At 43.2% G+C, this 23,671-nt stretch overlaps 2 protein-coding genes across 5 annotated transcripts in view; one reads left to right on the forward strand and one right to left on the reverse strand.

Moving 5' to 3' along the window:
* Positions 1-539: 539 nt before the first annotated feature.
* Positions 540-20,915, forward strand: ENOPH1 (enolase-phosphatase 1). 2 transcript variants are annotated; one of them, XM_077814945.1, is made up of 6 exons: positions 540-671; positions 8,106-8,207; positions 10,172-10,374; positions 14,806-14,938; positions 15,662-15,785; positions 17,775-20,915. In XM_077814945.1, exons 1-6 carry the CDS (start codon positions 588-590, stop codon positions 17,912-17,914), a joined length of 786 nt encoding a protein of 261 aa, XP_077671071.1. In that variant the 5' UTR covers positions 540-587; the 3' UTR covers positions 17,915-20,915. The 2 variants fall into 2 exon arrangements, with proteins under 2 accessions (XP_077671071.1, XP_077671072.1); XM_077814946.1 differs by lacking the exon at positions 15,662-15,785 and having other exon boundaries at positions 14,806-14,924.
* Positions 20,916-20,938: 23 nt separating this feature from the next.
* The window catches only part of TMEM150C (transmembrane protein 150C), a 53,976-nt gene continuing 51,243 nt past the window's right edge, over positions 20,939-23,671 (reverse strand). For all 3 annotated transcript variants that reach the window (XM_077814948.1, XM_077814947.1, XM_077814949.1), the window contains one exon: positions 20,939-23,426. In XM_077814948.1, coding sequence (XP_077671074.1) covers positions 23,218-23,426 — 209 coding nt within the window. In that variant the 3' untranslated portion in view covers positions 20,939-23,217. The remainder of the gene's footprint in view (positions 23,427-23,671) is intronic.

The raw sequence follows: 23,671 nt of genomic DNA on the forward strand, positions 1-23,671 counted from the left end.
AGAGCAGGAGAAGAAGTATGGAGGAGCGGCTCGGCTTTATATGATTGCGTAAGGCAGCCTTGAGTCATCTATACTACCTTACCCACAGGGTACCATGCATTTTATGCAACTCACCTTGTATTCTGCACTATGCACCCTATGGCTTATGCCATGCACTTTATTTGCACCCTAAGTACCAGGCACCCTACATACTGTCCCTTTCTCGAAGCAATGAGCCGCTCCCGCCCTCTGTTTACCGCACTCTACCGATCATGCCTAGGACATGCGCTAGGCAGCTTCGCACACTGCAACCCACACACATTCGCCCCCTCCTCGCCGCCACCCTCGCCCTGCAAGCGCATTATGACGGCCAAGCCCCGCCCTTCTTTTTCACCCGCCAATCAGACGGCAGTCAGCCCCTGGGTTGGCGCAGCGGCGCCCCCTTCCACCCACGTGGTGCGCCTCCCTTCGCCGCTGCCCGGGCTGCGCGCTGGTTCCGCTGGCGGCGCGCGCTGCCCGCCCCTGCCCTGCCCTGCCCTGCCGCGCCGCGGGCTGTCCGGCCGGCCGGGGGCGCGCGGCGCTGGCGGTGACGGTGCCCGCGGGTGGCCATGGTGGTGTTCGCGGTGCCTGCAGAAGTCGCTGCGATCCTGCTGGATATCGAAGGCACCACCACGCCGATTACCTATGTCAAGGTGAGCGCTCGCTGCGCGGGGAGACGGTGCCTGGCTCAGGCGCTGCGCCTGCAAAGCGAGGTGGGCGGCGGGCAGCGAGGAGCCAGCTGGCCAAATAGTCCTGAGGCCAGGCGGGTTCCTACAGGGTGGTGCTGGCTGGCGTCAGAGCGGTGGGGTCTGCTTGCTTCGTGGGAGAGGTGAGCCCCTGCCAAGGCTGAAAAGCCCTTCATGGCTATCCTGCTGAATCTTGCGAGCAGTGTGATGCTGGGCGGACTGGAGGCAGCTTTCCCACCCTTTGCCAATCAGAGCAGTTCTCTCTTGTTTTTTATTTTTCATCTTTTTTTGCCTTGGCTGCTTGCATGGGTGGGGTCTGTCTCAAGGGTTCATTTATTTTGCAGCTCCACTGATCGTTGCCCTGAAACCATTCTATATCACTGACCTATCTACCCACGTTAAATTTAAATATAGAAACATTGAGAGACCACTACCTGTAGTCTATCCCTTACTTCTCACAAAACACCTACAGTTTAGGAATAACATCTTAATAAACTTTTACTATCCAGCCCCTGTTCTGCACCCTGCTACATAAATGCAGTTTGTCAAATGTGAGTAGATTACTTTGACTAGAGTGCTAGCCTGCCACATCATCAGGTATTCAAGAAACCAGGTCATTTGTACATGCCTCAAGCCCAGTCTTGTTTGCAAAGCTCTACTGTGGCTTAGCGCACAGAACACGAGTAGTGAATTGAAAATATGGCAGTGGTTTGGGGTAACTAGTATGGAATTCCTACACAGCTGGTGGACATGTACTTTAGTTTATCTGATTGAGTTTTTAATATACATTTTTGGATGTAGCATTAACCATAGGTCACTTTAAGAATGTTGTCACTTTGGATCACAGTTCTAGTTCAAGGTTACTCTGTGTGCTGCTCTGTCAAACTCTATCAGGCTAGTGCTCAGAACATAGATGTCTGCAAAAGAAATGAATTAAAAATGAAACAACCCTACTGAATATACAAGCCAAGATTTTTTCCTTGTTAGTTTGACTGCTGCTGGCATGCACTGACAACAACACAGTGATCAAAATTCTGATTTTACAGCTTAATTTGTCAGCAAATCAGGACCTCATAAAGGCAAAACAACAGTTTAGTTTTTCATAACTGTCCCAAAACAGCTAAATAAAACACACACCATTCCAAATGCAAAACAATTACAGACAAGTTAAAAATCCACCTTCTTATTCAGCAAAGAAAGGGCAGCACTTGCTTATTAGGGTTTTTAATATACCTTTATGCTGGTTTCAGCCAATCAATATATTGAGTGGTTCCTTTTTTTGTCCCAGGGCTGCTCGTCTCTGCTGTTTGTGAAGCTGGCCTTCATTACCAATCATAACTAAAATTAAAAAAATATATATATATATATATATTTTTAAAGAAAATAAAATCAAGTTTCACTAGTCTTCTGACTGATTACCCCATCACCACCACCACCTTTCACCCACTGGCTTTCATGTAGGTCACTCTTCTAAGATAATATAGGTTTACATGTTGCTATTTTTGTTTTTACCATATACAACATTTTTCTTCTCTGTAATTATGATTTTGGTAGATCACTAATATACAAGGTCAAAACCTTGGGTCTTTAAAAGGAAACTAACTTTCTAAATCTTGCTTGTGGGGACTGTAGGCAGCAGCCTAGTCTTTATTAGGCCTGGTCTACACTTCCAAATTTTGCTGACATGGTTATGTTGGTTCTGGTTATGGGTATAGGTGTTCCTTACAACATAGGTATGCTGTCAAAGTAAACCCTCCTACTGGAGATGCAGTTACACTGGCAAAAGGCCTTTTTGGCTGGTATAACTGCATCAGCACAAGGATGATTTTGCTGGTATAGTTTAGTTTTTGAATGCTATTTTAACCACATTATGTTTTCTATGCATCAGGGCAAGAGTGTTCCAAGAGAAACATTTTAAAATGTCAGGTTTCAGAGTAACAGCCGTGTTAGTCTGTATTCGCAAAAAGAAAAGGAGTACTTGTGGCACCTTAGAGACTAACCAATTTATTTGAGCATGAGCTTTCGTGAGCTACAGCTCACTTCATCAAGTGAGCTGTAGCTCACGAAAGCTCATGCTCAAATAAATTGGTTAGTCTCTAAGGTGCCACAAGTACTCCATTTTAAAATGTATTTCTGAGCATGTTGGTGTGTGGTTTGTTTCTCTCTGCCTGTGGTGGTGTAGGAGAGGGTTTGAGTTGCATAGTCCAGTGGGCCATGCCCTTCCTCACAAGAAGGTGCAAAAGACTAACCACAGGCTGGATCTTCAAGTAGTTCTCAAGTCTCAGCTTTCATTAAAAAACAAACCAACCCTCAGATGCTATTCAAATGTGACGTCCATGTGAATTTGTAGAGAGCCAATAGCTGAGATGTGAACTGCCTATTCATTTCAGTGTGTGCCAATGCAGATGTCAACAGTATAATTATGGGGTGGCATAAGGAGCTGATGATATATAAATTAAGATGTGTGGGCATTTAACAACACATGGAGGCCCCAAATTACTTCTTTTCCTTAAGGAGGCTCAGCTTTCAAAAATTTGGTAAATGTTGATTTGGCCCTAAACCAAATTATAATAGAATATGAGATCTCCCGTGTTTAGTTTGCGAGTTTTAAACCCTCAATGTTGTATGTCTCACAAACACTGAACAAGAGGCATTACTTTCGGGCCCACTGACACTACAAATATAGCCATGTTTGTTTTATAACTGATTTGACACTCATCTGACCTGGTTACAAATGACAAATGCTGTTGTGTTCACACAACAGCTTTTTTCTTAACACAACCATTTTAGTGCATCCACACCATAGATGCTGGAACTGCGGGTGTAGAAGCACCCCCTGCCTTGAAATGGATTCCATTATATACAAGTTTCAGAGTAGCAGCCGTGTTAGTCTGTATCCGCAAAAAGAAAAGGAGTACTTGTGGCACCTTAGAGCTTTCGTGAGCTACAAGCTTATGCTCAAGTAAATTTGTTAGTCTCTAAGGTGCCACAAGTACTCCTTTTCATTATATACAGGGTTCACAGTTTGGCTCAACGTCCCTCAGCACCACCACTATAAAAATTGTTTCAGCACTCCTGGTCCACACCCACCATGTTACCTAATTGTGTTCGTATCAGTGCATTTTTGGAAAAATGAGAGCCCTATCCCAGAATACCTCAGCTCAAAAGATATGTACACACAGCAGCACCATCCTGACATTGATCAATGCACTCTGGGAGTCCTACTGCACAGAGAGCTGGGAAGAAAGAGGGCCAGACAAATGTGTTACATGGATACAGTTAGGGTTCCCTGCCAGCTAAGCAAAACTGTTATGAACTGGTTACAGGAAGACCGTTCGTTCCAGCTTAGGCCATTGACAAGGGTAAAATATAGTTAGCTGCCACTGTTACTTGAGCTTGGTCTATACTTAAAAATTTTGTCTGCGTAGCTATGTTGGAGGGTGGTAAATCACACTTAACTGACATAGCTGAGCTGGCAAAAACCACAGTGCAGACTCATGGCATGTCTACACTATAGACTTAAGTCATTATGTTAGGTCCACGTACAGCCCCCTCAGTAATTACTGATGTCCACGCTACCTCCTGTCAATGGTGCATGTCCTCATCAGGAGCGCTTCCACCGACTGAAGAGGGACAGTGTGTGTGGGCTGAGAGCCAGGGCTCTCAGCTTCATGCAGCTCCCCACAGAGGCAACCGCCCAGGGCTTCTCACCTCTGTGGGGAGATCTGTGCCCAGAGTCCAGTCAAGCTGCCATGCTCTACACAGACACTATGTTGCCCAACCTACACCGGCTTAAGCTCTACACCTCTCGTGGAGGTGGAGTTATTATGTTGGTGTAGTAGGGCACTTACATCTGCGGGAGCAAGGCTGTCGTGTAGAGACGGACATCGTTCTCTTGCCGGTATAAGCTGCATCTCTATTAGGAAGGTTTGCCGGTATAGTTATATGGGCAAACCCTTTCAAGTGTAGACAAGGCTATAGTACTAACTATGTGAAGTGTGGGCCCAACCTGTATCTACAGTTAACCAGGTACTAACGGGTTACAAACCCAGCTATGATCTGTTGCACAGGCAGGATGAAGGTAATAGTTCATACCGATTTCCTGAAGAATAGAATAGTGGAATCTTTTATAGAAATCGCTTCCTGAGAGGTAATTTTTATTGAATGAAACAAGAATTGCCCCCAACAAAGTTGCAGCCTTCTAGATTCAAGAAATGATATAGTGGGATCACTCTCAAGAAGTATAAAGCTGTTTCTTCCTCATTCTGCCACTCATTCTTCTAGTGCTCCAGTTTTCCAAATCGTATCGTATCTTTGGCCTTAGACCATCAAATTTGCCGGTATTACTTTAAAATGGTGTATTTTCTTGGCTACTGCTTGTATTTTTAAAATTGAATAAATCTGCCATATGAAGTACGCTTTGGCTCTAATAAAGCTTCCTTTAATGGCTTTATTATGTTAATTATTGCAATATGGCACACACTACTCATTTTCCTCAAAGAAACTTCTAAGCTGCATCTCTTTGCAACTTTAAGAATGGTTGCCACTAATCACTTACTCAGTTCCCTTCCTTTCCACTTCACTGATTAATTTATAGCTGGCCACTAAACAGTTGCAAGAAGATTTTTTTCTGGCTTCAATTGGATTCTCCAAAGAGGATTTTATTATAGAGTATAAATGGCTTACTCTTAGATATGTCCCATCATAGACTTCCCATCTCCTTAGAGAATATATATATTCCTCTTGTGCTGTAATTTCAGCAGATGATATAATTAATCTCATTCCACTTCCATCGCTTAATTCACCAAACTCTATTAATCTAGAGAGAGTTTTCTAATCTTCTCTCATATTAGAATCCCATTAGTAAGGAGCTGAGCATTTCAGCATGCTTAGGGATTTAGGATTTTTGTGTGTCCTAGGGCAGGGTTGTCAGACTCATCCTCTGCAGAGGGCTGACTTCAAATTTTAAATTATGGTTCATGGGGCATGGTATGAATTTGGGATTGTGCGCTATCCTCCACCCACAGCAGAACTTTCATTGATGTTATGGGAGGTTTGCATAAAGATCAAGGGTAGAATTTGCTCTTTATGTAATAACTAAGCCTCTGATTTTAGCATTTTGTTTCTACTTTTGTTGTCCCATTCAATTGGAAGATATTCTCAATTTTAGGATCACTGCTAGTTTTGAATTCTTTTTCTCTCCCCTCCAAGTCTGTTCTGTCACTCTCTTTATATGTTGTCTTCATTCCCTTCCCTGCAACTAACCTGAGTTCCCAACCCCTTGAGCGTCCTTCCAGCCCCTAGAATGATCAGCAATGAAATAATCAGTGCTAGCATTGATATGTTGCACTGGGCTTAAGGTAGCACCCCAATTGGATGAATGGGGTGTGGGAGATCTATCATTTTTTCAGGCAGGCTGCAGAGTCAGGAAGACAAAACTGCAGTGGTCGATTTCTGTTTATATTTGGAAACCTTTCTTTTCAATCATAAGGGCTAGACACTTTTTTTTAAATGAGAGTTAAGATTTTGCATAATACAAAGATTGTCATGGGGGATGGATAAATATGTCAAGCCAGCTGCATTTTTGACACATCTGTCACAATGGATACATTTTATCCTGTTTTCCCTGTTGAATTTAAGTGGACATCAATTTGAAATCTAGTCACTTTCTAAAAATCAGATAAGTAGCTTCAGATATTACCCCTCACCAGATTCCCTTGCAAATTTTTGTTTCTAATATTTTTCTCTCCCCCTGCTGCATGGAAAAAAAAACAGGGGAAATTGACTAGACAAAAGTTCTGTCCATTACAAAGTATTTTCAAGGGCACAGAGTAATCAAACTGAAGTTTTTTTCTTTAATCTTTTTAGTTGTAGTAATCTTATAACAATAGTAGATAAAACAAATCAGACAAGCATTTTTTAATTGATAGTTTTTTTGCTTTGTTCTCAATTAAAACGTGAAAAGCTTCTTACTCACCTGGCTGTAAAGAGAATTTTGAGAGTATAATCCAGTCCAATGTAGTCTCTAGATCAGTGGCTCTCAACCTTTCCAGACTACTGTACCCCTTTCAAGGGTCTGATTTGTCTTGTGTTCCCCAGGTTTCACCTCACTTAAAAACATACAAAATCGACATAAAATACAGATGTGTCACAGCACACTATGACTGAAAAATTGCTTACTTTCTCAATTTTACCATGTAATTGTAAAATCAATTGGAATACAAATATTGTACTTACATTTCAGTGTATAGTCTATAGAACAGTATAAACAAGTCATTGTCTGTATGCAATTTTAATTTGTACTACTTTGCGAGTGCTTTTTATGTAGCCTGTTGTAAAACTAGTCAACTATCTAAATGCGTTCATGTACGAAGACCTCTGAGTACCCCCAAGGATACACGTACCACTGGTCTAGATACTGTCTGACAAACAGATGCATTAAGAAATTAAGTCAACACTGAAGACTAGTAATAATTGTTTGAACAACATTAAAGGGGACATGCAGAGGAGGAAAAATAATGGATTTGGGCCCTCTTGTGCTGCTTTGATACATAAAGACCTAAAAAGTTTAGTATTTAAAATTTTAAAAATACTATTTAAAAAGTTCATTTCTTTACCACCACAAAAGACTCTCGATAGTGATTGGAGAATTACGGACATAACTTGAGCCTGAAAGCAGAGCAGTGGAGTTGGGAAGTTGTTTTTAGTCACGCTAAAAACGCTTCAGTGCTGTTATAATTCTAATGACTACAAAGCACTTTAGAGAAAGTTGCTTTAAAGATGCAGCACCCTCCCCATTCACAACAAACATCCCTGGCATGCTCCTCTCTCCTTGCATCATCACCCTGAGGCCTTCCAGCAAAATCGGGGCAGACCAGACTAGATTCAACGTTCAACAGGCTGGAGCAGAGAGCTGGGCCAGCCCTACAGGACAGGAGCTGCTGCAGGGTGAGTGCAGAGCAGGCTCACATTCCAAACCCAGGGCAGAGAAAGCGTGGGGGGACCCAATTGCCACTGCACAGGGTCCCAAAATTCTTTAATCCATCACGGTACCCAGGTGTCTCAGAGCCACAGGTTGGTTGTTTGACACAAACATCACATAACTGAGATGTCACTTTCACCAGAACAAAATACAGTAGTCTGTCCAGCTGTTAGACTTTGTGTATTTAGATTATAATCTGACAGGGTGGGCACTTTTTTTGTTGTATGGTTATGCAGTGCCTAGCACAATGGGAATGAGACCCATTTCTGTCTGTTTCGTAGAGTTTTAACTCTTCAGTAATGCCTACGGTACACACAGTAACTAATTTTTTTAATCATATGTGCAGTATCCCTGTAAGGGAAACTTACATGAGTGTAAGTGCGCAAGTTTAAATGAGTCCTGTGTGTTTGTGTTACCAGGACACACTATTTCCGTACATCAGAGATAATGTTAAAGAGTACCTGCGTATGCACTGGGAAGAGGAGGAGTGCCAGCAGGACATCAGCCTTTTGAGGAAACAGGTGAGTGATTGGAACCATGTTATATCTTGCCAGAGTTTACTTCCTGCGAAGGACTTCAGGTCACTCAGAGCTGTGGCTGTTTTTACTAATCGTATCATATATTTGTGAAGTAGTAGGAGTTATCACTTGACTTTGAGGAGCACTTCCCTTCTTTCTGAGCTTATTTGTTTTTGAACGTACAGTGTGTGTCTGTCCCTCCAATATTCCATGGATGTGTTTACCTAACGTACATGTCTGCTGACAGACGCCAGCCATAAATAGGTTCAAATCCCCGCTTCCAGGGTGCAGTAATGTGAACACAAACTGAACACACATTTTCCATCCCCACTCCTTAAAATGCCACACGGGCTCTGTTGGGCCAACACAGGAGTAAGGTCCAGAGACTAGAGTCATCCACTGAGAGTCAGGGATGTTCAGATAGTGCTGCGAAGTGTACAGTGTAAAAACCTACATAGGTAGAATCCCCTGCCTCAGGTTCCAAGATGTTTAAATTCAAGGGCTGTTTAGCTGATCTCTGTCACAACAATTCACTGGTGGAGACTCAGCCTTCACCTCTGAAATTCAACTGTACTGGAGCAGAACAGGAAGCCCAGCATAATTCTAATCAGAGGCTGGGTGCTGTGAATCTGTTCTTGCTGAGAGCATTCTTTCTGAAAGCTCTTTGTGGTGATCTGGCTATATATTTAGCAGCTGATCTAAACAGATAAATTAAAGGACTTATTTTGAAGGATGCTGGGCACGCTGGCTCTGATCCAGTAAAGTTTAAGCATAGGAGTAGTCCCATGAGGGGACTTCTCATGTGCTAAAAGTTAAGCATGCGTTTAAGTGCTTTGCTGAATCGGGATCAGAGTGCTCAGCGCTTAGTTCTGCTAGGACTCGATCCTGCGACCTTCCATTTACAGCTGGTTATGATGCTCAAGTCAGAAAACCTACCTCTATATCTAAGGTCACAGGGGAAATCAGTAACAGAGCTGAGATCTGACCCCAGGAGTTCCTGGCTCCTGGTCCTGTGCTTTGACCACTAGACAAGACTTCTCTCTCAAATATGATACAGGGAGCACATAAATAGAATGATATTAACATCTGTTTTTCCAGGGCCAACTTTTTAGGGTTTTTTTGTTTTGTTTTTTAAATGGTAGTGGTTAAATGTAGAATCTGAATGTATTCCCCACTATCCTGTAACTATTTAAAATCTAGTTTGAGGCTTTATCTATGAAACTTCTATTTAAATATACAGAGTCTTTATGCCACATTTAATGCCTTCCCTTATTTTATTAAATGAATCTTGGAGAGAACTGTATACTTCCCAAAAATCATTGTGGTAAGACTCATTTATATTTAGGATTAAAGCAGTGTTGAAAGCGTTTAATGTGCTGTTCAAATGATAAGTATTGGGTTTTTTTGAGAACCCATGTTTTTATGGCTTCAGGAAATCTGAGTTTGCATAGCTGGTTAATGTAGGATTTAGGTGAAGCCATTTTATTCTAGCTCTTTGTAGGTGTATGTTGAAATTTGTCCAGCTGGGACAATATCTTCTAGATAAAAAAAGGGCTCCATATTTAAATGTAAGACCAAGATGTTTAACTAACATCCAAAATGGTTTTGGTCAGTCAGTTATAAATACTTGGGGCCTTTATTTCACATTTTAAAAAAAGAATGTGAGTTAAATTTAAGTGTTTGAACTTAACTTATGTCCAGCCTTATGTAGTAGGGTAACCAGTGATCAAATTAGGTTAGTGTAATTTACAATTAAAGTGCATGCTTCTGGACCCCAATTCTGGTAAAATTCCCTATTCAGGAAAGCTGTGAAGCACCTGTGTAAGCCCGATTGACTTCATGTGTGTAAAATTAAGGATGTGTTCCATGTGCTGCCCTGAATAGGGATGGACTTATGTTCAACTGGTTTCCTGAATCGGGGCCCTATTTAGCAGTCTTGGGTCACCTTTTTTGTTCTTAATTTCAAGGCTGAAGAGGATTCCAACTTGGATGGCGTTGTGCCTATTCCTTTAGAAACTGGAAATGGAGAAGATGAAGTGGAACAGGTCATCCAGGCTGTAGTAGACAATGTGCGCTGGCAGATGTCCCTGGACAGAAAGACCACAGCATTGAAACAGCTGCAGGGTCACATGTGGAGGGCAGCCTATGCAACTGGACACATGAAGGGAGAGTAAGTAACTCCTGTTCCTGAAAGTTTCCTTGAAGTAGATCTTTTATATTTTGCTGAGCTAAGTTTCTTGGGCATACGTTGGAGCCAAGTAGTTACATAGTGGCTGGAAGGTGACCGGTCATAGCAGTGTAGTGCTGTATAAAAATGTAATCCGATTACTTCTTAGCTGAACTTCTTAGCTGAGCCCAAGCACTATCATGGAACCAAGACCAAGTTCAGCCAGTCTCACCTTTCACCTTGAATGCACAATGCAAAACTAATCCATGATTTGTGGTTGATTTTACCCATGGGATCTAGGGAGCATTATTGTAAAATGACTTTGGGAAATTGTAAGACCCTGGGATTCAGTTTAGTTTACTGTAGTCGTCCCAATGAGTAATGGGAAAGCTTGAGGGGCCAAGGAGTGTGATTTCCCCCCCACCCCAGCCTGTATAAAATGATCACTATATTCAGCAGGTATGTGCTTGCACATTTGAGCACTTTGCTGCTATCGTCACCAGTAAACTGGCACCAAGGCAAGATTGCAAACACTAATTCACAGGCTGTATGGGAAAAGACAGAATTTGAGAAATAGGAACTTGTGAGAATACACATTGTGAGGAAACTGGAGCGAGCAATTCTGCTCAAGTGATTAAGAGGGCTCTCTCGTTATGTTAGCGAAATATATGTATCCTATTATTCAGCTGGTAAAACTGACTCATTCATTTAGCAAGGGAGATCGAAAGCACAAGTTGGTAATTCTCAGTTTAGAGAACAGCCCTCCTTATTTCAAATCATTTATCCAACAGTTACAATTAATTCTGGGACAAGGTGGATAGACAAACCTAAACAAGAAATTGGGGAGGAGTTGAGGGAGAGCACGAAAAGTGAGATGAACTCCCTTCTGTCTTTGGGACAGGTACTTTCATTCCTAGGCATCTCACGGTTGCTGAGAGTGGAATGGCAAATCAAGCTCTCCACATCTCCACTGATACCTGGGGGGGTTTTCAGCAAACGGTGAGGTGGCTAAAATATTGTGAAGTTCTGCGGAGAATCAGGATAACCATTCAGTTGAAGTCCAGTATAGATATTTGACTATGCTTAGTGGTTCAATTCCATGGCTGAGTGAGAATGACCAGTCTCTAGGTGTTTTGGGTGTTCCTTGCACAGAGAAGAGAGAAGGGAAATAGAGAACTTGGGGAAAGGTAGAAGACAAAGGAAAAGTACTGTAGTAAAAAGGAGGAAGGGAAGCAGGAAGAAACTGATCAAATCTGTAAAAACATTGGGATGGTTTACAAAGGAAGAAAACCCATTCAGCTGTTTATGCGCTCTATAGCATATCAGCCTTTGTTTCGGTACAGTCAGCTAATAAACGCTTGCATTCAGGATCATGCTGAAAACTGGCTTTTGTCTGCTAAGGTAAAGGCTCGGCACAACAATCCACAAAGGAGCCGTTGGGGAGCAGACACTCACGCCTTGCACACAGCCACCTCGTCCCCCGTCGCGTTAGCAGCTGAAGTGAAGCGCCAGTATATGCAGGTAGCACACGTATAAAACTTGTCAATGCGCAACTGAATGCTTACGAGAATTGTCAGAGGGGCGCTGAAGCAAACACCCCCAGTCTGGCTCCAGTCCTTACACCTCTCTTATCACCATCCCTCCAAAGAAAAGCAGCAATAATAGGAGAATATGACCATGGGATAATGAACCCAGACTTGCCCATCTGCTCTCGAAACCGTCGCCCAACAACAAGCAATGGAGGCTGTGGGAAAGCAGCGTGAGTAGAAAAACAAGCCCTAATCACAGATCTACAGACCAACCACCTGGGTTCACCATGCCACATAAGATACGAGTCACAGCGAACCACATCAGAACCTTACACGGGCAATGCAATTACTTACTTCACAAATGGAAAATGGACAGCGTGATACACAAATGTGGAGAAAACACCCAAACCATGAAACATCTAGTGAGCCGCTGCCCTCTAAGAGCCTTTTCTACAGGGACACCTTGATTCATTCCATGGCACTGGAAGCTAATAAAGTGGATGACAAACTTGGACGTCGACCTTTAATGTTGCTTTTCAAGTGGCCATATGAAAGAAGAGGACTTATTTTTGGAATCTTAAAATTTGAGCTTTGTCTCTTCGTGGCAGCTAGGGCCTTGGGTCAGTTCCCCAGAATATCCCCTCTTCCTCTAACCAAACCTGGCACATCACAATCCAAGACGCAGGAATTAAGCTTGGCAAACAAAAGCATGAGGGGGCAAGTTCCTATCAGAATATGCTCTGTTTGAATTTTTTTGATTAACTGGTACCAACGTTGAAGTTGCTGTACTTGAATGTCTTCTAAATAACCAGCAAACGTTGTGTATAAACCCTCAAGTCATGTGGTATATTGAGCGCATGGTAGCAAAGAACTGGGGAAGAAGAGGATGCCACACTGCTGTTCATGTAGTGTAAACAAATGTTCAGAAGGAAAGCGTATTCCTTTATGTCAGCTCAAAGTCCCCTCTTTCTTCAGATACCCAGCTCCCATTCCTGGGTCTGATATTGCACTGTCTCGCATGCTGGGCAGTTGTTTACACCTGTACAGTGTGGCTGGCAAATGCTGCCATTCTGACGCGGTGGCATTTTACACCCCCACTGCACAGGTATAAAACCACTCCAAACGTGGCTCCAAAGATCACTTTCCTTGCTCGTTGCTTCCACTAAACCATGCTGCTCTGTGTCCCCCTCCCCTGGCTTGCCTCCTTCACCCCATCAAACAAACACTACTTGTCTTCATTTTTAAGGGCCTTTCTGGCCCACCCCTGCTCTCTCTAGGATCTCCCATACGCTATCAAGCTGTTGACCCCACTCTGCCAGTAATACCAGTCATCTTCATCCACTTTAAGCTTTTCTAACAAGCACCTTCATGCTCTCTCACTGGCCACCTTCCACACGGAACGAGCGCCTCATCCACATCTGCAAAGCCACCTCATCCTCCTTCAAACTCACTTCTGCTGCAATGCCTACAAAATAAAACTCTACAGTTATTGTGCAACTGCTGGGCAGAGACCCCTGCTTATGCTGACCAGTAAAGTCCGCTAACTTTTGCTCCCCTAGTCGGTTTGTTGTATCCATCTGTTGTCTTATACTCTGATTGCAAGCTTTCTGGAGCAGGGACCATCTTTTTGTTCTGTGTTTATACAGCATCTAGCACGATGGGGCCCAAACCAGTACCTTGCTATAAATTGTAATGGTGTAAGGCCGTGGAGAAAGAGGCTATTGTCAAAGCCATAGCTGCATCATTAGTGATTTTTTTTTTCTGTCAATCTTAAAACTCATTATTCCTTTAACAACCTAAAAATCCAATCACACAAGGCTGAAAACTAACTCTGTTACCCCCTTTAACAAAACCTGCACTGATTTCTCTGTTTTCTTTTACCAAACTGATACAAAGCACCTTCCGATCATCAGACTAGGGAACTGATTGTAAAACAGAACTTGGAGCTCTGCTGTGTTTTGCTCTTTGGAAAAGAGTGGATGTCGAATGAACGCTGTTACAAAGGCGTGATACGGGAATACTGTGTCACCTATTAGTTGGTCAGACGGGCTCCAGTCTCCTGTTGCCGTTCGTTGGTATGGCTGTGATGATGGAAACACCATTGTGGCATTTTTCAACAGTCCGCAAAGCTGGAGTTTGGGGGTTTTTTTTTGGTGCTTAACTATCAATAGATCTTCTGTCATTTCATCCCTGATGTAACTTTTGTCTTCAGTGGAGTTAAGCCATGGATGAAATTAATCTATGATTATTACTGTAAAACTTAAAGAACAAGTCCCCATAAATGGAGAAGGTCTGATCTGCTCTTCTTAAAGAAGCATTTTTTCCCTGATTTGTTCTTTAACCCTGAACATTTCATAGGAGCTGCATCAATAGATCGTAGGGCTGCATTCTCATTTCATTTCCACTCTTGGCCCCCAACCTTGCCTGCTGCAAGTGTTCAGAACCAGGAAACTAAGCTGATCTTTAATGGGTGGGAATGAGAGGGGGTTGCTCCTACTAATTACTAGTAGAATGGGAATGAAAACTATTTTATGGGACAGTCAGGCTTCAGAATGTAAGAGGTCTGTTAACTTCCTTAATCCCTCCAAACATCAGGCTGGTCAGGAACTTCTCTTTCCTCGAACGTTTAATGAGCTGGAGAAGCCTCAGCCAAGTGTCTGAAACAGCCGTTTGTAGCTACTTGCTGTTCAGTGATCAGAATAGATTGCTCGGTCAGTCAGAGTTAAGAGTGTAGTATTTGTTATGGAAATAAATTCCCCAGTGGAGAAGTGCTGAGCAGCTTTTAAATCCACCATCAAAAAATCCATCCGGTAATAGAAACGAAGCAGTTTGCATGGGGCAGTACTATGTTTGTCTCATGCAGCTGTCCGCAAGTTGTTAATATTGCAATTATCCTTCATTGCAGATTCTTCCAGGACGTGGTTCCAGCCATCAGGAAGTGGAGGGAAGCAGGAATGAAAGTGTATATCTATTCTTCAGGGAGCGTGGAGGCCCAGAAGCTTCTATTTGGATACTCAACAGAAGGTGATATTCTAGAGGTAGATAAGATTATAGCTTTCTTTACAGCTTCTCCATCTACAAAATGGGGATGGTAGCTACCTTCCTGGAGCTGGGGTGAGGATACAGTGGTTCGTGCTGGCGATGTGCTAACCATTAATATTCTTTGATGCTATAATAAGTTACAGAAAAATTAGAAGTGTAGGATGGGCGAAGAGAAAGTGGCTTTAGCTGCAGTTGTCAAGTCTGCTACAATTTCAGAGACTGCATTCCCATATTTGCTTTTTCAGTTGATACTGTGCACGGATATCAGCAAGAGCCTTTCCAGTGTGACGGTGTCAACACAACAGAAAGATCTCTTTCCTCTGCCCCCCTCTTAAAAAGAGAGAGAATCCCCCCTAATTAAGCCACCTCTCCAGAAGAGCCTGGATACTCAGACTCACTGAAAGCCAACCCCTAGGCACTGTGCAAAGCCTATTTCCACATCAACACAGCTTGTAAATGGATGTCTTTAGCCATTTTTAAGGAAAGGTGCTGAGAAAGCTATGCAGCTTATGGGGCCACCCTGCTCTGGATGCTCTGTTTGTTGTATCATTGAAAACAGCATGTATTCTCTGGCTTTCCCGTGATCAGAGCCTTGTTTGTTAAATTCCCCTCACTGCATTGGTAGGAACTCGGGATACTGATTAGGGTTCTGTAGTTCATTACCTGGGTTCTAGAATTAGTATCCTCCTAAAAAAGCAATGCTCTCTTCCATCTTTCAGCTCTTCGATGGCCACTTCGATACCAAAATAGGTCACAAGGTAGAGAGTGAGAGTTACAGGAGGATTGCGTCAAGCATCGGGTGTTCAACTAACAACGTTCTCTTCCTGACAGATGTCACTCGAGGTAGGAGGTCTGACTGGCTTTCCTGCTTTTCCCCACATTGCAGCCGAGGAGGGATGTGCTCTCTAACTGTACAGTGTTAAGCACTTACCACTGCCAGGGTTGGAATGTCTGCATGTCCGTTGCACTGCTCCTTTCTTAAACTTTCATCCCATCACGTAGCCTCGCTTGGTGTGTGGACTAGGGCAAGCATTTAACCTGGGGCTTGTCTACATGAACGTTTGGTTTGTGGCAAGCTGGGGTGTAAAGGGAGTAGATCAAAGTAGGCTAGGGAACTGTTGGTGCACAGCAGCAGGGTCCACATGGACGCTTACTGGGGAGTAGATTTACACCTCAGCTTGCCACAAACTAGGTGTTCGTGTAGACAAACCCAGTCTATCACCTGAACCCTAGCGCAGGCCACTAAAACTGGGTGCAAAGTAGTAAATCTGTGTCTATGTGCAATTGGCCAGTGCCTACAGGTGCTCAGCGTAAAACTAAAAATGAGGGTTACTGTATTTTATGCTGCTGTTACAAGCACCCTCTTCAGAAGACCCGATTCTCTGCTCTGCACCATAGGCAATCATTTACATCTGTGCAAAGTGGGCGAGACCTCACCCATTGTGAGGTAGCAGAAAGTCAGGTCCAGAGAGCTTTTTTCCCCAGACCTTTTTCTTTACATAAATATAGCATAGTTTCTAATGTTATACCAGTGTAACTCCCAAGTAACTTGGTTCAGAACATATCCCTCAGTGTTACTCAAATGTAGCCCCAGATTAGGCCTCTAAGCAATGTATTCATTGTGGAACAAATGAGTAAATTTATTTGTCAGTATATCTATATTCCTTAATAAAGAAATGGAAACTTTATACTGGAAAACAAGCGGTGGAGGACAAGACAGAAATCCCAAAGGGAAACTTAACCCTAACATTAAGTAGTCTGATTTTGCACTCCCCATTTCCCCGGCATTCGAGTTATCAATAAACTGAACTCCCACCTCATTTTTCTACCAGACTGCCACAGGGGAGAATATTATGGAGGAGTCTGGGATTAGGATGCTCTCCAGTTCCCCTTGCAGGAATTTACTTTCCTGCTGCTCTGGCTGAAGCCAAACTGGCCTGTGTTCTGGGCCAGTATTTCCTTTAGAAACTTCCCCCCCATGTGAGAACACAACTACATTCAAATATATTGATGAGACAATGTTCCCTTGCCTCTTACAGTACCCTAGAGTTCTGCTCTTTTCACAGTAAGGCAACAGAGAACTATTAAAAAGAGAAAATCCTGGTAAGACATGGGAGGTATTTGTCTCACTCGACTCAGCACTGGTGAGGCTCAGATGGAGTAATGTTTCCAAGTCTGGGTGCCACACTTCAGGAAAGATGTGGATAAATTGGAGCGAATCAGAGAAGAGCAACAAAAATGAAAAAAGGCATAGAAAATCTGACTTATGAGGAAAGGTTAAGAAAACTGGTCGCAATTTAGTCTTGAGAAAATTAGACTGAGGGGGGACCTGATAAGTCCTCAAATGCGTTAAGGACTGTTACAAAGAGGACTAGGATTACTTGTTTTCCCTGTCCAGCAAAGGAAGGACAAAAAGTAGTGGGTTTAATCTGTAGCAAGGGAGGTTTAGGGGAGATATTAGGAAAACTAACTATCAGGGTAGTTGAGCTCTGGGACAAGCTTCCAAGGGAGGTTGTGGAATCCCCCTCATTGGAGGTTTTTTGGAACAGGTAGAACAAACCTGTCAGAGAGGGTCTAGGTTTACTTGCCCCTGCCTCAGCAGAGGGGGCTAGATTTGATGACTTGGAGGTCCCTGCCAGCGCTACACTTCTATAAAGTGTATGGAGACCCAGTTTGATTCCAGCCTCCAGTCCCCTCATGCATTCTAAGATGCCTTCCAAAACTGGGGAGGCAGAGGGGTTGGAGGAGGCACATGTTGTCTTGCCCACCAATGTGAAACACCAAACTAACTGCGTTGGCCTTCTTGTTTCCTAAACTCTGGTCTTTCCACAGAGGCAAATGCTGCAGAAGAAGCAGACATGCACGTGGCTGTGGTCGTGAGGCCAGGTAATGCAGGGCTAACAGACGATGAGAAGTCATATTACAGTCTCATCACGTCTTTCAATGAACTGTTCCTGCCTTCCTCCACTTAGGAGAACTTGTGCACATGCACAAAAGACCAAACTACACCCGCTGGAATTGTCCTTGTGTCATCTTTAATTATGTTGGTAATGAGAATTTTAAAAGATATGTACAGGATCCATGACCGTCTGCAGAAATTGATTTAAGTATTTTGGAGGGGATTTTTAATGCAGGGAAATTGAGGCCTGTCAAAGTCTGTTGGAGTTGTGAGTGGTGCGAGAAGCAGCATCCATAAAGCCTGTGTTTGATTAGCTTTCCTATCAGGGAATTTATTACTACAGGTTGACTGTTCTGCCGGCCAACCACTGGGTAATCTAGTTATGAAAGTCCATGTGACAACATTTGTCACTTAAAAATAAACTATTCTGTGAATGAAGAATTTCTCACACTCCCACAGACTTGACTCTTACAAGGAAATATGAACGTCCCCCTTCCAATAAGATCTGTAGCTCTCACGCTGGAAGTTAAATTAAGCGAAATTAATGTCTTAAGAGGTTAAGCTCTATATGTTCAGGATAGCCAAAGGTAAATGTCAAATGTGGACCCATGAAGTTTGGAGGCTGCAGTTAGATCTGCCAAAGAGGAGGTTTAAATGTAAACCCGCTTGTGATATTGGGCTAGGTACTTCAGGACCTGCTGCATCCTAGAGCCAGATTTCCATATATTTCAGAAACGTAGCACTCTTAGCAATAATCCTGAAACTTTCCTTAAGCAGCCAAGAAATGGTTTCACTAACTTGTAACTCAGCTCAGCTCTAAATATACATTAGAAAAGATAGTTCATGGCTTTGGCACTACCTGCTGCACTTGATATCAATGAATGATTACAAAAATACAAACCATGTAACAGCACCACTTAACCTATGCCACTTTATACTATGTGGTAAATAAAAGTACAATTGTCTTCTGCCTAAAATTCCAGTATTTGCATTATCCCACCAGTGGCCAGCCTCTAGCATTGGTGGAAGGGTTTTCTTACCTGTAACCTGCTAGCTTTCCTTCAGTACTGCCACGCCCTTCCCCATTGTTTCCTGCAGGCCATGTGAGCCTTCTCTTGGAGAGGAATTGGTGTGACACTCAAAACCTTCCTCTGCTTTCAGTGGGAGTTCTACATATAGTAGGAGAGCAGGAGCAACAAGTTGGCTACCTGTTGTTAACAGCAGTCAACACAGGTGCAGCACAGGGCCTAAGGGTCTAATTCATCCCTACCTTGCACTTGTTGTAGGTCCCTTGCACCTGTGGGTATAAAGCACTATCCAATCAGAATGGTAGTGTCTACGGTTTAGTGAAGAATGTGAAGAATGGGTGTAAAATAGCTAGGAGTGTGAGGCAGTGAAGAATGGCCTACAGGGAATCCTTTAACTCAAGGAACATCAAGTATTCCAGTAAAATGTACACAAACCCCAGCCACTCTTGCTTGTGCAGAAAAGGTAGCGATGGATGCTACTGCATATTTGGACATGTGCTTGTCTTTGTCCCTCACCATGCATGTTTTACCGGCACAACCGGACTGCTTCCGTTTTTTTGGCTAATGGTTTGAAACATGTCAAGTTTTACAACTTAAACATGGTATGACAAAAGGACCCAGAAATCCTTACTTCTGCCCAGGTCGTCCTACCAGCCCGTGCACCCAAATTCATGAGCAGAACAGGAAGGAAGGAAGGAATTTTTTTCATAGCGAATCTGTATAATTCACAGATTCCACCTTGTCCAGGATCCTTTCTGCCTGACTGGGATCGAAGAACGTGTCTCCACCTAGCCTGTGTGGGGGCTGCCCCCTGCAGGGGAGAGAGAGAGACAATTCTAATACCATGAGCCACAGCAGTGGAGGTTTAGTCTTCCCAGTGGCGGGGGTATTTGATTCTACCAGGATGTGCCCCCTACAGGGAAGGGAAAAGGTGCCATGTTCTGCCATCAGAGAAGTACAGAAAGCAGCTATTCACTCTCTACTGCCTCTCATGGGGACCCACTGAGTCAAAGCAGCTCCTGGAAAGAATAGGTACCTGGAGGTGGAACGGACTTGCTCTTTCCCCAGAACGTACCAGATAGGGATCAGTTCCTGGAGTCTTCTAAGCATTCATGGGTGCGTAGAAGACAGCCTTCCTTCCCTGTGAGACGCATTCATCAGCAAAGAAACCAAGGGGAAGCTGTGTAGGGTCAGGTTATGATTGGAGGGGAGAGGTGTGAACTTATCGCCCTGATGGTACTGTTACTACAGCCCCTGAAGCCAGGAGGGGGAGGGAAAGTGAAGATCCTAGGGTCGCATGTTGGGATGAGAAGGTGCATTTCACCAGCTTTCGTACCAGTATTTCCCATGTGTAACTCTAGGAAGCGTTTGTGTGTAGATTACGATGCTCCTTCTAATCCAACCCCCGATTATTTTTAAATCTCGTTTTTAAGTTAATCATGATTTTTGAATGTGTGGGTTTGGCAATACTGTGCCTGAGAACTAGAAAGTAAAACAGGCTCACCTGTTCTACTACCCAAACGTGGGCCCTGAGCCTGCATTCAGTTGGGCATGGAGGGCCCATTATGTCCAGGTAAGAGGATTTCCACAGGCTCTGCGCTAACAGAGCCAATAGCAGGACTGGGCCTTAAACAGAATGCCAAGATTAAGTCAACGTTATAAATGCTCAAGTACATTTGTAAAGTGCTGTGGCAGGTCAGTGGTGCTAGTAACACAGAGATGGTCTCTGCAAAAAAATAAAATGCATCTTGACAGCACATCCCTTTTAAACGGGGATGGCAGGTCCTTAGGGAAGTAGCTGCCCAGTTTTGAGAGAGAGAGAGACCCAGCTAATCTGAATACAGCTGTGGCCCACTACTTTGATCTTTGCCCTAAACCAAGCACACTGCAGAAATGTACCAGATTCACAATCCTTACTGCTACAGCCGTATCTGCATGACTGACTGGGCATTGGATTTAGGTAAAGTTGATGTGTACCATTGTATTTCAATGCAAAGTGAGTATCTGCTCACATCTTGTTCCATTTGTCATAATGAAACTGTGTATGGGGGGGGGGGGAATAAAACTCATTCTTTCCATAAAAGTTTATTCAGTGGTCATGTTTCAGTGTACATTAGTTATTGTTCAGCTGTACTGAAATGTACCATTAGAAATACTTTAAGAAATGTACAGTACATCACCAAAAGCCTGAAACTCAGCTTGGATTGCATATTGTTAGTGGAAAAAATTCACAAACTTCATTTTTTTTCTTTGATAAAATTTCAAAATATAAAATGATAAAACAAAAGCATTATTTGATTTTTAAAAAGTCACAGTGGCCTATTTACAGTAAACACTTTTTAAACAAAAGCTTACTACTCTCTGCTCAATATGCACATGTGTGAGATTCTCCATTTATGTGTGTTCCTACCAGTCTCACCTTCCCCTGGCAGTGAAGAAAAGAAAAAGATATGTGGATTGGCTTTGTTATTTTGAGTCTTCTGCTAATGGGTGGTAAACCCACCACTACTTCATTTTAATGACCAACACCCACACGTTCCCTTCGCTGGAAGTGTCCCACTAACTTTTTCTTATTCTTAGATAATTACTAACGGCCCAAATTCTGCAGCCAGATGTAGACTCTCCATTCAGTGGAGTTACTCTGGAATTACACCAGGTTAACCAAGTCTAGAATTTGCCTCAAAATAATCAATTTCATAGGGCTGGTTGAAAATTTTCCATCAAAACTGTTTTTCAGTGGAAAATTGGGTTTTTTGTCAAAATGAAATTGTTCACTAAGCGTGTCCTTCCTGCAGAAAATCTAGACTTTTTCCTCAAAAAACTAAACTCCCCAAAACCAAACCATTTTGATTTGGAAATGTTGGATTTTCAACCTGCTCTATAATTTGAGCTGTATTTATTTTACATTATGAAAAGTCTCCTAGTTTTGGCCATTGAACCAAGATCACTGGTAGTTTAGCTCCGTCCCCTTTATGAATGGAATGAAAGCTCATCTGAGTTCTGCTGGGGTTTTTGTCTAGCCAGCTCTGCCTCTAGCTATTTCTTTACTATCCTGAACTTTTAAGGTGAATTCAGCCCCATGCAGAGGGCCAGAGCTAGGCCAGTCCACCATTTAAGTCACACTTAAGCCTGAGGACCCTGATCCTTCAATGAAGTTTGTACAGGTGGATTCCAGCTGCCATTAGCTTCAAGGGGGCTCTGCAGGGATCCAACCAATCAGAGTCCATTGCTGAATTAGGCACATAAGTAGGTAAGTTGAGGCAAAGGCCTCTGCAAAGGGAGAATTTCACCATTAGTGTATAAGCAGTAAAATAAACCTACATCCAGTAAAATCTGCCTGAATTTATGATGTTCTGATCATACATGAGCCAGAATCTTCACTCAGACTAAGTTCAGACAAGGTTCTCCTTGTCAGTGAGAAACAGTGAGAAAAGCAGCTTTCTAAATATTATACACAGTATTTTATGGAAGCACTACAAATAAAAAAAACACCCTCTTGGTCCCTGCTGGGCAGAAGAAATGTTCACATTTTGACCTAGTGCTGTTTGTTCACGTGGGTCACAGCTGCTCAGACCATACCACATTGAGATGTAGCCCAGCCCCACCCATGCTGCGTTGGGATGCGTTTTCTAAATTCGCTTTGGTGCAGGTGGGCTGCCTCAGTCCCATAACAAGGTGGGCATCTGCTGCCGAACACTGTCTGCTTCATTGTCTTTTTAGTTGTCTAGTTTTTCCCAAACCAGGCCTCACCTTTACCGGTTTGCCTATTCTTAAGCAAGGGCCAGTATGTTTGTGCTCTCTTCTTCCACTGATTGATTCTAAGTCCAGTTGCCATGAAACCAGCTGGTAATTCTTCCTCACTTCACAATCAAGTTACCCTTGTCCAACAACAAGGCAATAAAAACCAGTTGAAACCTGAGACAAGTGCAGTCTAGTGGTCTGATTGCAGGAGTAGGAGCCAGCAACGCCTGACTACTAACCCTGACTGACCTGTCACCCTGGAGAAGTCATCTCCCCAGCCGTATAATGGGGATAATACGACCTACCTGACAGTGGCCTTGTGAGGATTAGGATATTTCTAAGATGAATGGGACAGGGGTTAAGGAGAGAGACCTCTCTAGCACAAACTTAGTAATCGGCCTTTCTTTACAAATACATTGGTGTTTTCAGATTTGGTCAGAAAGATCCTTGCGTTTTTGCTCTGCTCTTAAACAGCTGCCCTCAGAGCCCTTTGGCAATACGTCTGTGACTGTACATGGAAAATGAACTTGTCAAAAAAAAATGTAATGAGGTCATGGGTTAAATCTCGTGACCATTCAAGCCCACCTGCCATGTAACGAGGGCAGGGTTACACCTGATCTGTTTGATACTCGGATGCTTCAGACGGGCTTTCGGAAAAGCTCAGAAAGTTTTCCTGGTACTCAGAACAAATGATCTCAAATCTGTAGTGTCTGAACTCCACGGCGAAGGTGCCAAAGTAGCAGAGGAAGCACATCACCAAGCCCCACTGGATCCTGGCTGCGTGCATATGGATCCCCTGTGCCATCAGGATAAAGTCTGGAGAAGAGCTGTCAAGGAGAACATGTCTGAGCAGCCTTAGTCCTGGATGAGAGCAGATAGAGCCGCTGTGGGTTGTTTTTCAAATCTGTGAGGTGATAACATCTTGCCTTCCTTTTACACTTAAATATAATCCACTGGACAGTGGCAACCAACATGCAATTAAAAATGGTATTTAATAGAAAATCAGGGACAGGGTGAATGTCAACAATCTAATTCAGCAGGAAACTGGACAAACCAGGGAC

The sequence above is a fragment of the Eretmochelys imbricata genome, chromosome 4 (genome assembly GCF_965152235.1).
Source record: "Eretmochelys imbricata isolate rEreImb1 chromosome 4, rEreImb1.hap1, whole genome shotgun sequence".
In the NCBI taxonomy this organism is placed as follows: Eukaryota; Metazoa; Chordata; order Testudines; family Cheloniidae; genus Eretmochelys; species Eretmochelys imbricata.